The sequence below is a fragment of the Mauremys reevesii genome, linkage group 3 (assembly GCF_016161935.1).
Source record: "Mauremys reevesii isolate NIE-2019 linkage group 3, ASM1616193v1, whole genome shotgun sequence".
Taxonomy (NCBI): Eukaryota; Metazoa; Chordata; order Testudines; family Geoemydidae; genus Mauremys; species Mauremys reevesii.
In genome coordinates, this window is record NC_052625.1 from 167,638,642 (window position 1) to 167,661,783 (window position 23,142).

General features: G+C 37.2%; 1 protein-coding gene across 16 annotated transcripts in view; it reads left to right on the forward strand.

The window, feature by feature from the left end:
• CSMD1 (CUB and Sushi multiple domains 1) overlaps positions 1 to 23,142 on the forward strand; it is a 1,616,238-nt gene that overhangs the window by 1,112,020 nt on the left and 481,076 nt on the right. For 15 of the 16 annotated variants that reach the window (XR_005595828.1, XM_039529047.1, XM_039529050.1 and 12 more), the window contains 5 exons: positions 7,053 to 7,235; positions 9,982 to 10,308; positions 11,124 to 11,318; positions 14,309 to 14,447; positions 18,239 to 18,426. Coding sequence is in view for 15 of the 16 variants with exons in the window: in XM_039529047.1 (XP_039384981.1) it covers positions 7,053 to 7,235; positions 9,982 to 10,308; positions 11,124 to 11,318; positions 14,309 to 14,447; positions 18,239 to 18,426 (1,032 nt within the window). In the remaining variant the exon portion in view is untranslated. The remainder of the gene's footprint in view (positions 1 to 7,052; positions 7,236 to 9,981; positions 10,309 to 11,123; positions 11,319 to 14,308; positions 14,448 to 18,238; positions 18,427 to 23,142) is intronic. The other variant, XM_039529053.1, reaches the window with a different exon arrangement.

Consider the following 23,142-nt stretch of genomic DNA (forward strand, 5'->3'; position numbering starts at 1 on the left):
AAAAAGCTAATGCGGTCTTGGGATGCATTAGGCGAGGTATTTCTAGTAGGGATAAGGAGGTGCTAGTCCCGTTATATAGGCGTTAGTGAGACCTCATTTGGAGTATTGTGTGCAGTTTTGGTCTCCCATGTTTAAGAAGGATGAATTCAAACTGAACAGGTACAAAGAAGGGCCACTAGAATGATCGAGGAATGGAAGGCCTTTCGTATGAAAGGAGACTTGAGGAGCTCAGTTTGTTTTCCTTAACAAAAGAAGGATAAGAGGAGATATGATTGCACTCTTTAAATATATCAGAGGGATAAATACCAGGGAAGGAGAGGAATTATTTCAGCTCAGTGCTAATGTGGACACGAGGACAAACGGATATAAATTGTCAGTCAGGAAATTCAGGCTGAAATTACGCGAAGGTTTCTAACCATCAGGAGTGCAATACTGGAACAGCCATAGGGAAACAGTGGGGGCGAAGGACCTCCATGACTTTAAGATTAAGCTAGATAAGTTTATGGAGGAGATGGTATGATAGGATAACGGGCTTAGTCAATAGGTCAATTAAGTGCCACACTGGTAAATAGTACAATGGGTCAATGATATGATATTTTTTTTTTTTTTCAGATGGCTGGAGAGTCTTGCCCGCATGCTCGGTTCAGCTGACCCCGCCATATTGGGGGTCGGAAGAATTTTTCTCCAGGGAAGATTGGCAGTGCTTGGAGGTTTTTCCTTCCTTCCAAGCAGGGGGGGGGGGGGTCGCTTGCTAAGGTGGGTGGTGGATCTTATGTGGCCTGCATCTAGCAGGAGGTCAGACTAGATGATCATAATGGTCCCTTCTGATCTTGAATTCTATGATTCTATGTCAAATTACTGCCATAACTAACCATATCAAAACCACAAAAGTTATAATATGGAATCACTGATCAACTATTTGAATCTTTCAGTTTTGTAGATTCAAGTAATGCAAAGATTTCTCATCTAGAAAGGCTTGGTTTGTTGTCTAACACCCTCACATTACCCATAGTTCTTCCTTAATCATAGGTTAAATGTTATTTTGAAACTGCCATAATTCCTCTCTTGAAAATAAAACAAAATGGCAGAAAAGGAATTTGATTAAATTTAAATGTGTACAATCTTCTCATCTTAATGTGTGGGAGAGTTTAATCTTGTCACTCTACCCACATAAGAAGAGAATATGCCCCCAAAGTTGGTTATTATTGCTAGTTTACAAACAAGATGAAAAGCCTTTCCCCAAACCACTGAAAAAGAGAACATAAAAGCTGGAAAGAACTGAATAAGATTCACGTTAATATTTTAGGTAAGCAGAGGAAGCTGGTATTTCAAATGGAGTTTGAGAGCTTATTTGCAAACGTCATGAAGTTCACACAGCTCTAATCATTTAGATCAAAAGAAATCTGGGTTTGAATGAGTACAGAGAATAATCCTAAAGGAATGGAGTTTGTATTGCCACTTTAAGTAGGTTAACAAAACAACACTGAATAGCTTTTATTTTGATGTTCTTCACTTTAACAGCTTTCTATGCTAGGTTTGAGTTATGCAAAAGGAACTTCTAACTGAGACAGGCTCAGCACAGCTCCTCCTAGGTTGGCCAGAGGGAGGATCCCTTTTCATACATCTGGTGCAGTGATTGCCTGCAAACCACAGGGTGGGGTGCTGGTTTGAGTTTGAGTTGAAATAATGTGCAAGATTCATCCTCAGTTAATTCAGTCACTTTGCTAATTAGTTTTTTAATCTAGTGCCTGACAATCAGCTGACAGGCATAAAAACAAACAATGAAAGTAAAGTTTGTAACAAAACAAAAGTATATAAAAAGTATTGGGAATAATTAAATAAAATACAATACTTGACATAGAGAGCAAACATAACCAAATAATATTCCTTATGTATAAATATATAAGGTCAGATTTTTGGACAACTCTCTAGTTCCTTTGCTTTGCTCTGACACTGAAAAAGGGACATAAAGCTGGTTTAACAATCTTCTTGGCTTGGGAAAATGGCTAGGTGGCATACACCTGACGTAACCTGCTCTTTACTACCATTCCACTCACAGCACTTGGCATACAGGGCACAGATGAGCAAAAGGGTTTGTGGCCAGAACATCACTGCTCTACCACTGTTTGTGGCTGCCAGAACATGCCTAATTTAGAACAGCTCTGAAACTGTCCCTATAGCTAATAATATTAGGGCTACAGCTAATAACAATCAGCGAAACAGAAAGAGAGTCGGGGTTACAGTCTTTGTTATGCTCTTTAAAGCAATTAAGAATAAAGTGAACATTACCTGAAGAGACATAAGTCCTAACTACTCTGTTCTGCTGCCCATGGAGTTTTGCCCTGAGACACACATTTATACTTATTCTTTACAAAATAATTATCAACAAACGTCAAGTAATTATCTTAGAGTTTACTACTAAAAACTGGCGGCTACTTATAGCAAAGCTTTGTCAGTTTTATCACTCCAGGGCTATAGATGAGTCTATTTACAAGAAGAAAAAACATCTTAAGTAAAGTTTGTTAAGGGACAAGAGTACATGGAAAGATTTTTGGAAGGAGACTCAATAAGAAATTTATAAAAATACTACCTATAGGGGAGGGAGAGAGAGAGAGAGTTTTCTAAAATGTATAGAATTCATGTTTGGTTTGGGGTTGGGGTATTTTGTTTTTGGTCATGGCAATTGTGAGACAAAAATCAGAGATTCTTGGACAAAGGTAGAAGTTATTGATCTATTTTATAAAATGTATCTAAAATTAAAGCAAGTAGAGGTCATTTTCATTGTTCTACTTTCAGACTAATAATACAGCATGATGTAGTAATGTTGAGTAGTTTTGATAGAGAAAAATAATTTTTTATAGATTTCATAGATTTTTTTTGAGGGCAAAAGAGACCATTAGTTAATCTAGTATGAGCTGCTGTATAATATAGGCCATGTCATTTTGACTGGTTACTCCTGTATTGAGTGTTTGTCTAAGCATATCTTCCAGAAAGGCATCCAGTCTTGACTTGAAGGTTTCATGAGATGGAGAATCCACCATTCCTGTTGGTAATTTGTACCAGTTGTCGGAGAAAAACTCAGTTCTCGCTTTTTGTTTGGGTGCAGCAGAGTCAGATACTTTATTCTGTTTAGCAGCTACAACAGGGAGAGAGTGTACTAGGACATAGGGTCTCCTCTTCCTAGACAGGTCTCTCAACAGGTAAACAATTACAGCAAACATTTATACTTTTGTTACAGACAATAATAAGCAACAGCTGCATTTTGTTTATACATAGGTCATCCTGATATCTTGTTTTTCTCACTTCTAAATAGACGCCAGTCTACATATCGTATTATCTGCACAAGGTCGAAAAACAACTTCTCACACAGTTCTTTTCCACTCGCCTCACACAATCCTCGCTTCTACAAATCTCGCGTTATTAGGGCTACAGCTAGCCTAACTCTGGCTAACAAAGACTGTCATGCATTAAGATCCACTACAAATCCCTGTCAGTTCTTTCTGTACTTCCACACAGTGGCTAATAAACATGTATGCCAAATTTGAAAAGTTGTGGGGGGAGGTGAATGGCTTCCCTGGTCTCCCCAATTCTGGTGTCCCTGGTTCCAGCCAGTTGTCCTTGTTATGCCTTTTTGTTGTTGATTAAAAAGCCCTTTAGAATCTGGTATTTTTCCTTAGAGATATCACTTGCACACCATAATCAAGTCACCTCTCGATCATCTTTTTGAAAGAAATAATAAAATGTGGGGAAGTTGAGAAGCCTATTTTTTTTAGTAAGATAATAAAAATCAGGACTCCTTCCTCTTGCTACTGACTTGTTGTGAGATTTTGGCTTGCAGTCATACTGCACCATCTGCTGCCAGCCTAAGATGTAAAAGATAGATGGATCAAAACAAGAAATTGACCCAATTTGTTTTGTGAAATCAATGGCCTGCTAAACCCTTTGAGTTCAATCCTAGAGGGGGCCATTCTATGTGTCAGTTGTTTTTGTTTCTCCTTGATGCAAAGCCACTCTTTTTATTGATTTTAATTCCCTGTAAGCCATGTCGTCAGTCGCCCCTCCCTCCGTCAGAGCAACGGCAGACAATTGTTTCGTGCAAAACCAGGCAAGGAGGAGATGGCAGCGCGGTGACAAGAGGGACATGGTCATAGACTTCTCACAAAGTACGGGCTGGGCAATGTGCCCCAGCAATGTGCACATCATGCTGATGAGCTCTGCAAACACACTGGCCAAACAGGAAATGAAATTCAAAAGTTTACCGACCTTTTCCTGTCTACCTGGCCAGTGCATCTGAGTTGAGAACACTGTCCAGAGCGGTCACAATGGAGCACTCTGGGATAGCTCCTGGAGGTCAATACCATCAAATTACGTCCACACTATCCCAAATTCGATCCGGCAGGGCCGATTTCAGCGCTAATCCCCTCATCAGAGGTGGAGTAATGTAATCGATTTAAAGAGCCCTTTCAATTCGAAAAAAGGGGCTTCGTCATGTGGACGGTTCCAGGCTTAAATAGAGTTAATACTGCTAAATTCGACCTAAAGTCGTAGTGTAGACCAAGCTTAAGATAGTTAACTCTAAGAAGCTTCTGTGAAAATCTTAGTTCTCTTCCCCAGTTTTCTGATATCTGTTCAATTTGGGTAATGCAAAGTTGGTTGGACATGGAAGGGAGAACTCTAAGCAATCTCTTAAGGAATGAGTCATCAGCTGTGCTTCTGTGAAGCTCCAGCAGGCGTTGTGCTTCTAAAGCTCCTTCTGAGGCAATGCAGCTCTGATTTGCCCCAAGACAGGATAGAGTTTTTGGAATGTAGTGCTTAGGATCATTCATTGCTAAGCCATACTTGAACTGAGCCTTTAGCTTCTACTCTACTGCAGGCTATAATAATTCTGTATTGATTATTCATGTTAGTTTACCATTAAAATGTGTTGACTCATTAGCATAGTCAGGTTAAATTATAGTGTACAACTGCTTGTAACAATAAAGATTTAGTGGATCAGTGGTCATGGCATTTGTTGTAGGTATTACCAGTTTTTAATGAGATGCAGTTCCTCATTTATAACTGTTTATATATATTCATGTACTGTTCACAAAAGGTGAACGTTCTTTTGATGCTGGCTTCTGGTATGATTTCTAGTGATATCAATGTTTGGTTTTTTTTAAATATAGCAGCTGATTTCAAAACTACTTAGAGCTCCTCAGTGGAGTGGCTACTGATACTTTTTTCTCTCCAAAGATCAATCTTGCATTTGCCAGGAAAATATGTACAAATCTGCCTCTGCTGATGAACTACATGTACTCTGGTGATATGTATGGCAGACATTTCTGCATATTCATCAGCAATCTGATCATAGATGCTTTAAAACAGGGGTTATCAAACTGGGGGTCGGGACCCCTTGGGGGTTGCAAGGTTATTACATGGGGGGTCACCAGCTGTCAGCCTCCACTCCAAATCCCACTTTGCCTCCAGCATTTATAATGATGTTAAATATATAAAAAAGTGTTTTTTAATTTTTAAGTGGGGGGGTCACCTCAGAGACTTGCTATGTGAAAGGGGTCAACAGAAAAAAGTTTGAGATCCTCTGCTTTAAAGACTCTAAACACAGTGGATTGGCTACACCTATGGTAATAAATCAAACCTGATTAACTTTTGCATATTAAACATTTCTGTTGGAGAAGGGGAATGTCGTCATATATCCAAGCTGTTGGGATTTAACACATGATAGATTTAGTAGTATTTGACAATAGCTATCTTTTTAATAGAGTTGGAGAATCAATAATATTTAATAATATTCAGTGAGGGTGGAAGATTGTTGTTATCCCTGATAACATTTCTTATAAAGACTCTTAGGTAAAACCCGGCCCTGTTGAAATCAGGAGTTTTGCCATTGACTTCACTGAGGCCAGGATTTATTTGTTATGGATGTAACAAAAAAGCTTACTTTATGTATGGAAAGACATATATATATATATATATATATATATTCTCATTTAAAATAGGTTTCACAAGAAAATATGTCTGTATTAATTACCAGCTGATAGTTACAAACATTTGATGTTTAACTTCATCTGACATCAGTATTAGTTAATCCTCAGCATGCCTTTAATTATAATACTTATGACTACTCAAAAGTTGACATTTGACCTTAATAGGAACCATCATTTAAAATATTGTCCTATTTCCAGTGTAGTTGGTTGTATTTGGAAAATATTGCGGTTCTACTTTTTAGAGTATAACATATCATTATTGGGTTTCAGCTTTATTGTGTTTCATTGATTAAATAGCAAGCTTCTTGGACTGTCCAATAAAATGCTTTTTGTTTTTATTTTTTAATCCTGTTACTAACAGCCCTGCAAACTGAAATTGGAGTTTGAGAGTCAAGATGTATTCTTTGTTGCTAAACAATCATCAGTGAATCTGCAAACCCACTTCTATCCATGGTTATACCATGGAAACTGCTATTGTTTTAAATTCTGTCCTCAGATAGACCCAGGATTACACAGGTGTAAATATGGCCCCATAGTTTGAAAGAATTGCTATCTAAATTCTATGATGCACAAAACAGAATATAATCCATCTCTTTGACTGTATTGGATGTATTGCTACCACGAGTAAAAGTAGTGAAACCTCTTTTGTCTCAAGGAAGTGAGGGCCACATCCTTTCCCTTCTGAAATCAATGGGAGAACTATATATTCACTTCAATGATGCAGGATTGAGCTTCGTAAGCAGATCTGCTGAGCAAGAAGATGTCCTATCTACTTTTCACAGTCACACCACTCCTAAAGGGAATATAATATCAGTTAATGCAATTGGTTTTGATTATTTGGGATACAATTTTCGAAAAGACATAATTCCCATTTCCATTTACTTTCAATTAGATCCTAAGTCACGTCAGTATGTGCTTTTGAAAATTTAACTTTTGGTCTATTATTATTTTTAAATGTTGTTTCTGGACATACTGCTAAATGTCTGAAGCAGTTTTTGGTATTGAAATATGCATGGTATGCAAATATATGTTTATAGTCAATATTTTGTTTCTCTCTTCCAAATTCAGAAATTGAGAAAGGAGGTTGTGGAGACCCAGGAATACCATCATATGGAAAAAGGACTGGCAGTAGTTTTCTGCATGGAGACACACTTACCTTTGAATGTCAGGCAGCTTTTGAACTTGTGGGAGAGAGAATGATCACGTGCCAACAAAATAACCAGTGGTCTGGCAACAAACCCAGCTGTGTTTGTAAGAATTGCTTTGATTTTTCCTTCCTACTAAATTCTTGACCTCAGTCTATTCCTTCTTTTGGCACTTGCAACTCACCAGCAGGGAAACATTTCAAAAGACCTTGAAGATGTGTTCAGTGATAACTCTACTAGATAGCTTAGTAGTAGCTCATTTACAGGGAACATCACGCAGAGCCATTTTAGATTTATTTCCCTCATTTTGTATTTAATTGAAACATTTAATACTTTTAATGTAAATGTGAGTTGAATAAAACCCTAATTGAGAGATTGCTAATAGCACATAAGTGTTCAGTAGGATATCATAGCACGTATCTAGTGATTCTGGCAGGGTGAAGTACTCTGCCTATACACATCAGTAAAATCTTTCTTTTTTTAACAACTTCATAAGGTTGCATAATAATTTAAGCAATATGGGGTTATCCAGCACAGAACATGATAGGTAAGATCAGTGGATGTGATTTTTTTTCTTTTTACCAATAAAAAATATTTATAGTCAAGTTTGCACTTTGGATGGATTTAAATGATGTCATTTTATATAATTCAGAAGTAAAACAGAGTAAATCTTTGCAAGTGGGCAGGTAAATTATGCTTTTTATCTATCTTCACCATTTTTAGAAAATGAACACCTTCTTGCAGTTTTACAAGTATAGCACAGGGACTTATCTTTTGAGGGCACTTTCAAAAGCACTTTGGAGCACAATTTAAAAAGTTAACGGGGCTTGTGTTGCTAACATTGGTCTACACGCAGTTTTTGTACAGGTTTAACTGTGGTGGTTAGGGGTGAGATTTTTGTTTTACTGAAATAGCAATACCAGTACAACCTTTAGTGCTGTTTTACCAGTATAGCTTATTCCCCATCCCGTATATGAGTAAGCTATGCTGGTATAAACAGATTTATATTGGTGTAACTACTTCCACACTAGGGTCATAAATAACTTTGCTTTAAAAATGGCTAGGTATTTTATGTTTCCTTGTTTGTGTGTTTCAAAAATTATCAAATTTATGTTTGAGACAAATAGGTTATTTTAATAATTTAATTATAATTATTGAGGGTAGAAGAAGTGGATTTTTGCAATTTTTCCTTTTCAAAAACATGCCTACTTTTAGTAATAGTGAGAGTGATGGTTCACCAAATATTCAGAAAACATGAAAACTGATGCAAATCTGAGTTTTCATAGTTCACAAACTAGTAATATTGCAGTTTTCTTTTTAAAAATAAGATGTATTTAAAATTACAACCTGCTTTAAAATTGAGATCAGGCTTTTAATTTTTCTAAATCTGCTATACACAGTGGGCCAGGTTTTCACTGTTGCTTCAACAGACCTCCAATTGTGTGTGTACAACTTTGTCCATGCATTCACCCTTTTCCCCCCCATGATCCTCCACAGGTCAGAGGACATGCACAAGTGACAGATCCTATTACTTGTTCATTCAGCTGATATAATTTGCATATGCAGTACCCTTTGGAACAAATGGGTTGTGCAGAAGAGTGTGGCAGCCTTTTGAGAATTTGTGTGTGTGTGTGTGTAATTGCACTTTTCATTTCAGTAATCAGTTTAGCTTAACATTTTAACACTTGGAAACAACATTTTCAAAACAAGTTACTTCAGTCCTATAAGACAAGAGAAAATGTATTATTAAACAGTCAAAACGATGATTTCAAATTGAAACAGGGTAAGGGATAGAAAAGATCCAGCCTTTGTGTGGTGTGCAATGAATCTTCCCCTTACTCTATGTACTCCCTGCTCAGATACCAACCACAACTCTGAATACCAGGAATTGTTCCTGGTTAGTGGTGTTCGGGGTGTAAGCCATCCCAAAAAGAATGAAACAGAATCATGATTTACTCCTTTTCTCCCACTTGTACCATCTACCAGAGCTGGCCAATCATAGAGGTGAGCATATATTGCCTCTGTTTTAGAAGTGGATTAGGCCATGTCTACACTACCACTCATGCTGGCAAAATTTATATCACTCAGGGTTGTGAAAAAACAACCACCGGAGTGACAGAAGTTTTGCCGGCATGAATAGTAGTGTGCACAGCGCTATTAGCAGGAGAACTTCTCCCACCAACATAGCTGCCGCCGCTCATTGAGGTGGTTTTATTATGTTGATGGGAGGCTACATGAGTGATCTTACAGTGACACAGCTGGATTGGTACAGCTATGCCACTGTGAGCTCACTAGGGTAGACATGGCCTTAGTGAGCATTCTTCTTTGGAACCTTTCAGACCACCACCTCACGCAAGTGGAGACTTACACTATCCGCTACATGAGCTTATGCCTTACTGGCACAAATTGGCTCCACATGTCATTTTTGATTGTCACATGAGTGTTCACGCAAACTCCATTACTACTTTCAAACCAGCAGACATGCATCCAGACTCCACTACTTATATGCACATTCACTTAACTCACAACACTATTGTTATGTACTCTCTTGAAATGGATTCTGTTTTTGCTTCTAACAATAAATAACTTGAAAGCTCCGATAGTGTCATATAGCCACATGTGAGGAACTAAAAAATCATAAATGCATTAAAAGACTGAAATAAATGCTAGACTAGGGAAGTAGACTGACATTATTAAACATGATCACATTACAAGCTCCAGCTAGCAGGAGTCACGATTTGTTAGCCCAATCTTCAAAACCATCCGTTTTCCACAGAAAACAAAAGTAAAAAGAAACATGTTTTGTATTATTGCTAAATATTATTTTGAGAGTCTGTTATTGTCTCTCTTAGTCTCATGCTTCTTCAACTTCACTACACCATCTGGAATTATTCTTTCACCAAACTACCCTGAAGAATATGGGAACAATATGAACTGTGTATGGTTGATTATTTCGGAGCCAGGAAGCAGGATTCATCTAATTTTCAATGATTTTGATGTGGAGCCTCAGTTTGACTACCTTACAGTGAAGGATGATGGGATTTCTGATTTACCAGCTCTTGGCACTTTTTCTGGCAATGAGGTCCCTTCCCAGCTGGCTAGCAGTGGGCACATAGTAAGACTTGAATTTCAGTCAGATCACTCTACCACTGGAAGAGGCTTTAATATCACTTATACAAGTAAGCACCTGTTTGTCTAGTTTGATATTAAATATAACACTTTAATTAAACCCTTTCTTAATTCATTTTTGTATTATTGTGACCAAAGAATGTGTGTGTTTAGACTAACAGATAATTAAATTTCTGAAGGAAAACCACTGTATATGTGTTTTTAAGATATGAGGTCTTAGTCTTTAATGTAAATTGCAAAAATATAGTATCTATATAACATACATATGACACTCTTTCACTGAAGATTTACTGTTTTCAGTTAGTTTTCCAACATTCTGTGTAATCTCTGATTGTTTACTCTTACTATATATACAGCTCAGAACCAACTCTTAATTTAAAAAATATTGAAAATAAGAAACTAGTATGATGTGTGTAAAAATGTATAATTAAATCTGTTACTTGGTAACCCCTCCTTCATATATCTATTGAAGTGCCTAAGTCTAAGGTGCTTTTTGTTGAGATGTCTGATAACAGATGCTGTCTTGAAAGTAACACTGCCACACTTGCTACAAACTACTGGCCCTTTTGGAAGTTTTGGGTGAGGCAAGGGTAGAGTAGGCATGGAGACTGCCCTCTTACTCCAAGAGATGTTCCACTTAGGTTGGAGGTGAATTGGCAGTAAGGCTTGTTCTCCTGCAGCCTGTGATTCTTCCTGTCCTATGGATAAATCAGTCTACAAGGCTTTTGATATGGTGCCTTGCCAAGCACTAAATACACATTAAAAAAAATCCCACCTGTAGGTAGATTTAATGTAGAATTTTTGCTGTCATTCTTGCACAAATAATCTGAGGCTTTTGTTCCATTTGTTTTCTTTTTTAAATCAGCCTTTGGTCAGAATGAGTGCCATGATCCTGGAATTCCCATAAACGGAAGACGTTTTGGAGACAGATTCCTTCTGGGAAGTTCTGTTTCTTTTCATTGTGATGACGGCTTTGTTAAAACCCAAGGTTCTGAGTCCATAACCTGCATTATGCAGGATGGAAATGTTGTGTGGAGCTCCACTGTCCCACGCTGCGAAGGTAAGGGACACAATCCTTCTTTTATAGCTACTGTCTTACATAGTATAACTATTTTATTTTTTATTTTATTTTCACATTTAGAACATAATCAAGACTGTTTTGGCTTTTGTTTATCAGTTTGTTTGTTTGTTTACAAAAGTTTCAGCGACTAGAGAATAGTATGCAATATCTCAAGACAATATACACATCTTTCAAAGAATAGAGTGTCACATGAAAACTTTTTGTTGTAGATGTGTTGAAGTTTTGACTACCACCTTTGTCTATTAGCTGTGAGTTATGGCTAGTGAAAGGATATGGTAATTTAGATACATATGGCATATAATGGAATGGTGGTAGCTGCCCTATAGTTTAGACTGAAGCTAGCTTCCTATTATAAGCCTGAATTGTAAATTCTCCCTATAACTTCCCCAAAACAAACATATCCCCCTGAAATTTTGAATGTCACATGTGGTCATGGGGCAGATTCCTTCATTTTTACCAAAATTCCAAGAAAAAATATTTTTTTTAAATTCTGGTACTTTGAAAATATACGTGTGTGTGTGTGTGTGTGTGAGAGAGAGAGAGAGAGAGAGAGAGAATGAAAAATTCCTAAATGCTCTTATGTCTCCAAAATTACTTGGCCTGAAAATTCCAACTTTGTTTTCTTAGCCTTGCCTAGGAAAAGATATTAATTAGATCAGCTATACAGAATACTATCTCACTGTGCTGTGCCAAATATAAGATAGAAATATAACGGTCATAATAGGCCAAATCCATTATTTTCTAATGGATAAGTGGCAGGGCATTACACAAACTTAAGCCAAGAAGTAAGTAACCATTTTTCTTATGTAAACATTATGGTCAAGAAGATTCATATCCTCTGACCTCAGATAGTTCCAGATACTCACTGATATATTTTTGTAGATATAGGGCTAGACCTTCATAGTGTAAATCGTCATAATTCCATTGATGTCAGTGGAGCTACACTGACTTACACCAACTAAGGATCTAGCCCATATTTCTGTCAGTATTCTGGCTGTGCAAGAAATCATTTCTTGAAAGATAGTGTGCATTTTTAAGAAATTTAGAGATACTGAAAAAAGCTGGCAGCAATTTGATAAGATGTGTTAGATGTAGGCTTAAGTGCTGCACTAGCAAGATTCCTAATCTTAATAGGGCCATGTAATCAATTGCTCAATGGAGCAGTTTTTGCCTAGAGCAAGAACAGTCTATTCCGAGGGGGTTTCTTCATCAAACAAAGTTTTCTAATTTTTAAATTCTGTACACATAATTGGTTCAGGATTCAATATCCTCTTTGTAAAACTTCATTAGAAAGTTTTCATAGGTGCACAAGCAAAGGAACCATGTTGAGAGCACAGGGAAAGAATGAGCAGGGCGAAACAAATAATGAAATGATTGTCTTTAAGGGAATACATTTGTAGGGTTTTATCCTTCTCCCACTGAATCTTGTAGGACATTTGTCATTGATTTCAATAGGAACAGGATTAGGGTCTTAATTCACCAATCAAAAAGACTAATAGTTTTTCAGTAAGTGCAGTTCTTTCAACTTAAAATAAAAATGTCATTTATTTAAAAGCTATTTCTTAGTGTAGATTTTTTTTTAATTCTGACAAAAGGTTTCTTTTTTCTGATGGTAGTTATAAACCAAGTGTCCATTGCTTCAGGGTAGTTTGGAGATAATCTGGTCTGATTGTGCATGCCCATGACTTGATTGAGCTACTCTGTTATGTTCTGCTTTCAAGCACATTTAGCAATCATCGTAATAAGTGATGTGTGAAAAGTTCTTCTGCACAGGTTAATACTTTATCTGCTGCAGATCAACAAAGTTTTAATAAGACTGAATTGATTTTTTTTTTAATAATATAGGATAAATTGCACTTTTTGTCAGCTTTAAGAGAGTACAGACTAGTAGCATTCTGCTAGCTAATATTTCATCCATTGGCCTGAATCTGTACTTATTTGACTTAATGTAATTCAGGGAAAACTGTACTGAGATCAATAAAACTATACTAGCATAAATCTTGAGTAAAATCAGAATAATCCCTTGTGAATTCAGTTTCTGTTACAAACAATATAATAAAGATATGACCATTAATTCACTTGTCATAGCTTCATATTATTATTAATTTGTATATGGCATTATTGGTGTTCCTGGCACTGTTTGAAGAGACTGAAGACTTTTGCGCAGTGCATCACAGAACTCTCAGTCAAGAGGGAGGTGGAGCTAAGGTGCCTTTAAGACATCTTTAATACCCTCCAAATTCCTATGCGCTTCAGTGGTGCTTGGAATTTCTCCAGAGCTGCATGCTGTGATCCACTCTTGTTAAGCTTCTCTTGCTCCCAGTCTCACCCCGATACATACTCTACAGCACAGCTTGGGAGGGGTTTTTGGAAGACAGCCTTACAGCTTCTTCCTCAGTTCCTGTGCCGGGGCATTTCTCCCCTGTCTGGATCTGGGGTTTTTAGAGCCCTGTTACACTGCTTCCAGACCTTTTTATAAGATCTTTAAGATAAGCAGTTCCATTGACTTCAATTATTACTCACCCAATAAGGTACTACTCAGTAAGAACAAAGGTGGCAGAATCAGTCCCATCAATTGTGAGTCCTTGTTCTTTTATCTGTGTACCATTCCACACAAACCTATGGTGCATAGTCAAACAAAATCACTATTTATGAAGTAATGTACTACTCCTCCTACTACTCAGAAAGGTTTGAAGAATCAAGTCCTAAATGAGCTCTGACAAGACACAATGTCAGGAATTATGCCATTCAGAGAGAGGGGAGTGGGCTCTTTATAAAAAATAAGTAAGCAGGATTACTTTTGTCATATAGTATATGTCATTTGTTTTTGCTTTTCAGATTTTCTTAACAGTTAACTGAACACGGTGTGTGTGTGTGTCTGTGTGTATGTGTGTGTGTGATTTATCAGCCCATTTAACTGTAATTTATAGGTATATATTTCACTACATATATATGCTTTTATTTCCCAGCACCATGTGGTGGACATTTGACAGGATTGAATGGGGTTATCTTGCCACCAGGATGGCCAGGATATTACAAGGACTCGCTAAATTGTGAATGGGTGATTGAAGCAAGACCAGGACATTCTATTAAGATCACCTTTGACAGGTGAGAACAAGAGAGAAGTCAAACAACAAGACCTATCTCAGCACAAACACAGCACCCACATGTTAAAAGCAAAAGGAAAGGAGTGGGGGATATGGAACACTGCATTAGCTGCTCCCAGTAGAAATCTCTGATTCTGTGCTCTGTGTTCTGATTTAAGAATTATGAACTTTCAGTAGACACACACACATGCACTGTACCAAATTCTGCTCTCATTTGTGCCAATGTAAATCTCTTGAAATCAAACAAGTAGCATTGGATTTACAATGGTACAAGCAAGAGCAAAATCTTACTCAGTGCCTCTATGTAGGTAACTTTGAAAGTACAGTTAGCACCTGACTGAGCTAATCCAACTTTACACCAGCATTACTGAGAGAAAAAGTTGGTCCGCTTTCCTCGAAGGTTCAAGTTGTAAATCACTATTTTTGACATAGGCACTCTTTTCTTTTTTAATGATAAAGTTTAGTTTTAGTTAAGTTTAGTTTAGATGATGGGTCAGTCTTCCTGGCAGATTTACAATTAAAGACCTGTAATTCTTCGCATAGTTTCTTTAAAACTGTTATGCTTTTGCAAGCTAATGATAGCATAATTGAGTTTGTTTCCTGTCAAGGTTCTTACTTTTTCCGCCTAACACAAGTGCTGTAATAACTATTGAACCCCAAAAAGGGTAACAAACATACGTTGCTTATTCATTTAGCCTTTGCTGCCAAAACAGAACAAGACTCAGATGGAAAACCTTAAGTACATCTTAAAAAATAATCTTGCCATACTGATAGTATATAAGATTCATAAATTGTTGCATAGATTAATAAGATCAGTATCTAACAAGGCAAAAGTATTAATTTTATAGGTAATTTAAGTATTTTCTCTAGATTTGGAAAATAGAGGACTTTATATTTTACTATAAGTCTTACAATCCACCTTCAGTTACCAAAATAAAATTTACTAGCCCTTCTGACAGTGAGAACAGCATTTGATATGTAAATGAGCTCACTGGTGGTTTTGATGTTGCCAGATCAAATGCACCTTAGCAGCCCAAAGTGCATTGAAATAGTCCAGAGGTAGTAGCAAAGGATTGGACAGTCCAACTTACTGTTTCATAGTGAAACCTTCTGCGGTTCAGGTCATCTTAGTAACTCCTGCAAGGCCAATGAAAAATCATTGGCTGATTATATGTTCAGAATGACTTGGCCTGGAAATTCTGATTTGTCTTTCATTCTGAATATGAGTGAAGGATAAAGAGTTCCCTCCAGGATGACATCCTCTGGAGGGGCCAGGCACAATACAGCAAATCGAAAACAGGAGAAGCTATGATGCAGGAAATCACCAACATCCTCAGCAGCACAAGCTGACACAGAACTCACCCAGCCTCTTCATGACTATCTTCCCAAATACACAACTGTTAGTGTGTTGCAACATAGATAGATGTATAAATTAATGATTCAGAATAAAATAATAGACCAATCCCACACATCAGCCACATGAAAATCAAAACAACATAAATGATATTGGAGAAAAGCTTTGAGTAGCTGGTATATGTGTCATATAGCTTCTCTCTCTCTCTGATCCCCAATAAGGAGAAAAGAATATCCTTGCATGAGGTGGTGTGACAAGAAAAATAACAGTTGTCTTCTTTTTGAATATTATACTTTTCTTTGGTAAAGATGGCATAGATCTTTTTTTTTTCTTCTTTTTTCTGGCCATCAAATTTTAAAGAATCAGCTATTATATGGCTTAGTGTGATGGGTGGCAGGCAGATCATTTTGCTGTGCCCACTGGTGCATTGCTGATTACTTATGTCATGGTTCTTATGCTGCAGTAACCTGAGACACTTAGATTATTTCCCAATGAACCGTGGAAAACTTGTCTGTCCTTCTGGGACAATGGCTTTTCCGGTGTCTATGGGCCTTCTTTCGTTAAATAGGCGATATGGTAAACTAGTATTTCGCACTTGGTAATGCTTGTCTCCTGACTATGGGGTTTACAGTTTTAGGGCAAACAGTTTTAAAGTTACAGATAAAACATTTAAATATGACCTACAAACATAGGGTGCAGATGTTATAAGAAAGATTAATGCCTGCAGCATCCTACAAACATTTCATAAAGTTGAAACCCTAAACATATTCCTATAACTGTAATATCTGTTTTAACAATACTAACACATAGATGACCTATTTCCAGCTATGTATTTGTCTTTGTTCAGTGAGGCCTATGGGCCTTGGCATGAGCTGGCACCTGGTCTGTCAGCACCACAGGGGTAAATTGTGGGAAGGCACTGCCGGACTGTCAGCACTCGAGCCTGCATCCTCACTGCAAAGTGAGGGTTACCAGCCCAAATTAAAGCACCACCTGGGTTTTAGCATCGAGCTCCAGAGAAGCCAGATAACCTGGGTTGAAAACACCACTGAACTTGGATCAGAGAGTTTTGTGTAGGGGGTAGGGGTAGATGAAGGGCAACACCTGAGTAGGAGACCGAGTTAACTCTGCAGTAAAGACAACCCCTCAGAGGCTCAGGACAGTCATTTACTTACCTTTGTGACAGTCAGGAGAGCATAGAGATTCCTTTAATTCTGAATGAGTTCGTTCCTCTTTTTATGGGTTCTGAAAAGTAAGGAATATAAACTGAGTGGTAAGAGAAAACTAAGCTAAGACCTAAATATCCTTTGCCTGCTGCTGATTTTGTTGTGTGAGGGATAGTTTTTAATGGATTCATACTAATAGATATATAAAGTATAATGGGTCTGACTGGGAAGTTTGTTCTTGTTATATCATCATTACCTATAAAACATAATTCTTTCTTAACATAATTTTTGGTTACTTGTTAAAACAATTTACAAAAAAAGAGTATTATTCTCATTTGCTCAGTTGACACAATTCCACACATTCCTTATTTTCAGTCCTCTGTAACAACTAGAATTCAGTTTTCGTTCTCCCTGGCCCACTAATGATGTGTTTCTCATTTTGTTAAGACAATTGGAGGATATTTGCTTTCAAAAAACATGTTCTTTTGTACAGGGACACAGGGTTTCTTGCCCCCAGAGATTAAACCAACCATCTCCATAGGAGAGTTACATAAAATGTCAGTTATAGCATATTTTTCATACCTGGTCACAAAATATAAGTCTTACAAAATGACAGAAGTCTGTTTCTACATGAATGCTCTCAAACTCTTTGAAGATGTATTAGGAGTTGGAACTGTGACATGCAAACTGATGTACAAGGTTCAGGTTTCCTAGTTCATAAAGCTATCTGATATAACCACTAACAGTTGAGAAAAGTGTTTGCTGTGCTGCATGCCTGCCAATGCTGAGGCTAGAGATAGGACTAACCTGTGTTCATTTAATAGAGGAATGACTAGCAGAGAATGATTGCATACTTAGCCACCCTTCATGAATCTGAACTCAGTATGCTTGGAAGCACTGTGATCTACTGGATATGACACTAGACTGGGACATAAGAGACTTAGATTTTATAGTTAGTTAGGACCTTCTGTGTGATCTGGGGAAAATCACTTTGCAGACAGACAAAGATTTGAAGGGGCAAAAAGGCACAGAAAATGTAAAGTGATTTGCCTCAGATTGCCCAATAGGTCAGAACTGAGGAAAGAAAGGACTAGAAAGGCGGAAGAAAAAAACCTGACCCTTCCTTAGTTTTAATTATTTTGATGTGTTTGTAGACGTTCTGAATTATATATTATCTGAAATTCTTGGTCACAGTTACATTGGAGTTCTAACATTTTCTGAAAGTTACATTATTACTCTGTTTATACACTAATTTGGTATGTTCCTTTTCAGATTTCAGACGGAAGTTAATTATGATACTTTGGAAGTTAGAGATGGGCCAGCAAACTCATCACCATTAATTGGAGAATACCATGGTACACAAGCACCACAGTTCCTTATTAGTACTGGCAATTACATGTATCTGCTGTTCACTACAGACAATAGTCGTTCCAGCGTTGGCTTCCTAATTCACTATGAGAGTAAGTCTGAGATTTCTCTGATAGATTTTTATTTAAATATTAAAAATAATAGGAAAATTATATACAAATTATCATAAATATGTTTGCCTAAGATCAAATGATGTTTACCCCATATCTATCTTAGGAACAGATTCTGAAACCTATAATCATGTCAAAAGATTTTACTCAGTGTCATGGAGTAAGGTGCTAAGCAGCAAGAATAAGGTGTCAGAATCTGGCCCTTGGATTATAAACTCTTTGAGACAGGGATAGTCTCTTCATTTTATGTGTGATATATAAGTACTGTGTCTAGCACAATAGGGCCATGGTCCCTGATTGGGCCCTCTAAGCAATACTACAATGCAAATAAATAAATGATATCTTCTGTGAATCCCACAAATAACTGTAATGATGTGATTTTAGGGATTGTCTATAGAGCTTTGTATAAGAGTATAATTTTAGGCACCTAGGTTTGAAAAATGCTGTCCTACATAGATAGTTACATACATGCAGTGTATTTACACATGTGTGTATTTTGTGCACATGTAGGCCAACACTTTCTAACCTAAAAATGACAGGGCAGACAGAGGTAGCAATGTGCCTGTAATGCAAAGTTTTATTTACACAACTGAAATCAATTGAATGCTTAAGCAGTAAGATCTTATCTAGCATGAGAATATCAAAATCTGTTCAATAATAATAATAATTAATCTTTACACTAATCACTGAACAGGACTGAAGTACTGGAAAAGCCTGAGTATTCATGGGATAAGACAATACTAAAATTCCTGTCTCCTGGTAATGGCAGTTCAGCTTCTGTGGCACTTTTTGTAGGAATAGAGGTTTATCCTAATATCCTTGGCCAAAATGTCCCCTCTTCTACTCTTGAGCACTGCGCTGTATTCCAATTGACTTCAATACTCCACTCCAGAGAGGACTCTTTTTCTTAGGGCTTGTCTGCATGGCACACTCCGGAGCCAGAGGGGTGTGATTTGTAGAGTGCTCTAAAGTGTTGTGCTTTACGTGCCCCATGTAACATAGGACTACGTTAAGGTGAACTCGGTACCTTTTAGTTTGCACCATCAGGGTCTAAACTGGGCAGTTAAAGTCAAGACCTGCATAGTCTGGTCTGCAGTGCCGTGTAGACAAGCCCTAAGGTATTTTGTGTGTGTGTGTGTTGTTATTTTCATCAATCAGTATTGTCTGGAAACCTCTCTGTAATCTATAGGAAATCTAGAGCCACAGTGTGTCAGAGTTGTATGCCATAGTGTACATCTCATACCTCCATCCATACTGACAAGGTGCTTCTGAACACTCATTTCTGATTCAGGCATGGAGAGGAGTGAGTTTGAAACTAGTGGCAGTGCTTGAGTGGGTCGTGGTATTTAGAAGGGGAGCAATAACACCGGATTGGTGGTGGCATGTTGGAGAACAGTAGATAGGTGTTTTTTATGGAGAGAATCAGGTCGGGTTGCTGAGTGGGAAAGGGGATGGGGAGCAGCTACAGCTGCTTGTGAGACAGTGAAGAACAAAAGGGTTTGAGCTCAATGACTGTCTGTAGGATTTGGCCAGTGGTGTTAAGAGACTTGAAATCAGGCTGTTATGAAGATCAGAGTTGAGGAGCTTCAATAGCTCTGCAAAGTCTTTAAATTCTAGGTCCCGAAGTGCCAACAATAGCACTTAAAAAACCAAGAGGTTATCTAAGAAATACTATATAGAGAAGTTCTGGTATCAAAATAAATCTGCCTTCAATAAAATAAAATACTATTTCTATTTATTAGAACAATTTCTGAAAAGCTTTTAAAACCACATTGGTTTTCTGTATTGGGGGTATTTTAGCTAGAAAAGAAACATTTAATGTAGAACGTTATAAAAAATACACTTTAGCATTTCCATATTTTTTTCTGTATGTCTCTATAGCATATATCTGACTCTTCTTGCATCTACAATAACAATTTTATCTCTGTTCCATAATTAGATTGGAAAAACTAGTGCCCGTTCTAGCATTTTAGTAATTCTTCATAGTGTCGATTGTTTGGTCTTTTTCTCTTTCTACACAGGAAGTACAGTACTGCAACAGTGCTCGAGCTCATTGTATTCTTATATAGGTACAGTGCCTGGTATATTCCTAGGTAATAATGGAATACTTTGGCTTAGCAAAAATATACCAAATCTGATTAATGTTGAATCAATCTAAGTTAGATATAAGCAAGGGGGAAATCATAGTGTTTTGCTCTTTTTATGATAATGTAGATCACTGGAAAGATATTAAGTTTATAAGTTTAGGTAGAAAAGTGGCATTATGCCTATTGTATTTTTATTGTTACACAGAAAGCTTTGAAGAATAGTATTTCTTGTGGGTGGATGGATGGGGGCTGTATAGATTTACAAAGACACAATATGGAGATAATAAAGCACTGGTTTTCAATAGGTATGCAAAATATGAAATCTCTTTCTATTACAGTTGTCACTTTAAAATATTCATTGTGGTTTAATGCAAATTTTGAACTGTATTTGCACTTTTCTGTGAACTTAGAATAAGAAATACTACAAATATTGTAATAGACTGAACTACTGCAATTAATGGCCAGCTTTTAATAACAATATGACACCCCCCAGGGTACAATCCGGGGTAGAGGCTGCACCCTTTTTTCTGATACATCTCTCACCACTTTAGTTCATGTCTTTGTCACCTCATAATTGGATTAAAGTAATATGCTCAATGAGGGACTACCTTAAATTCTTTCAGAATCTAAAGCTTGTGTAAAATGCAGCAACCTGCTTTTTGCCATCTTGTTGAGTGTTTCACCATAAGCATATTAAAACAGTGCTTCTTGATTTCCAGTGGCTAACTGTAGATTTCCAGATGGAATTTAAGGTGTTTAAAGTGTTGCTATTGACCTTAAAAGCCCTAAATGGCTTTGAATCTACCTACCTGAGGACTTGGGAACATTATAGCAATACCATACTGTTATATGGGTATAACTCCCCACGTGGGCTTTCTTATTCTGGATTTAGAACGCCTTTTTTAATTTAGTTTGTCACTTTGGAAGTTGTTTTTTTTTTAAGCTTATTCTGGAATAGGTGCTTCCTCATGAGAAGTTACACTAGTATAAATACACTGGTAAAACTCTCCCTTATAGACAAGCCCTGAGAGATTTCTTCTTGGCCCTGCCATGTTGTTGTAGGTGTGATCTGCAGTGTGCTCAGGCTCAATGTCCCTCAATATAAAAGAGAGAGGGCTTCTGCGGAGGGTCGGGGTAGTGCACTCTGTAAGGGCCCCTTTCCTTGGAATATGCTTTCCTTCTTGGCCTGAAATAGCTTGAATCCATTGACTTGCAGAACGTGGTGGAAGGGCCCTATGTTTAAGAAGGCAGCAGAAGAACTGAACACAGTTTGAGATGTTTTGTAGAGGAAAAGAGAGGGACTTCTTTCATTGTATTCAAGATCCAAGCTTATTTGATTATTGTTGTAATTTCTGAGATTGGTGTTTCCTTCCATACTAAAACACATTAATTTATTGTATTTGTAACCATGTCAGAAGTTCACAAAGGTGTGTCTCTTTTTAAAAAAAAATGAAAACAAAAAAATAATTAAGAAATAAAATTTGGGACCTACTCTATCCTGGATCATTACATTATTTTGACCAGCTTTATTATTAATATGAATATTTTGATATTTTCTTTTTCAGTTATAAAAAATGAATTATTGACCACAGGTAGCATCCGTTTTTCAAAGCTGTTTCTTGAAGTGGTCTGCAAAAATTGGCACAGTGAAATTTAAGTGCACAGGGACCTAAGAAGCCGGGCTAGGTCTTTTGTGAGTACAAAATTATACAGGGCTAATAAATGATCCTAGTCTTCTTTTATATAAAATTCCCATAGATAGCATTTGAACAAAGATGTTCTTTTGATATCAAAAGTAGCAAAACTCCAACTTGCAAAGTTTTTCACATGTGCTCCTATTAAGCACAGATTAGAACCATAAATGAAGCATTTTTTCTTCCTTTAAAGGTCACCAGCAAACAAAACAGGTTTGCTTTTAGTTGTATGAAGTAGGTATGAACACTTATTTTTCCTTCTCCCATAGCTATCTATATCTATCTAGGTAGCTAGATAGATATCTATAAAACTTCAGAAATATCAGGAATATCAAATCTATTTTCCTTGTTTTTGCTGGAGGACCAAATACTTGGAGTGTGACTTTCTCAGCCCAGCATGTTAAATCTTTCAGAAAGATTTTTTTTCCTCCTAACAATTTGCTAGGCATTTGAGTTAAATGTGCATTAACAAAAATATGCAAAACACAGTTTTTAAAAGTTTTACTAAAACTCCTTTCCCTTCTCACTTGTCCATGTGCCACTCATAGTCTATTTGATGTGATAATGCCACCAGCTGTCCTTATTTTTCAGAGCAGGGCTCCTATTGGTGAACCGTATCAGGTTTAGAGATGTGTGCAGGAGGCAATGGATGAGGCGAGAAGAAAGAAGTATAGGTTTAGGGACTGGTTGGTAATGCATGTCCACAATCTGCAGTCAGAAATGCCAGCCATCTAACCAAAGAACTACAGACTATGAGAAACAGATCTAGGGAGAGGTAGGGAACAGGTTTCCGGATCAGGAGTCCCTTACGTCTTGCTTATATCCATTCCTCATGACAATCGGGCTGGCTGGATTCTCTATATGCGGCATGGAGCCAGAGAAGTACTGTAGAAGATCTTGAACATGTGGCATACCCA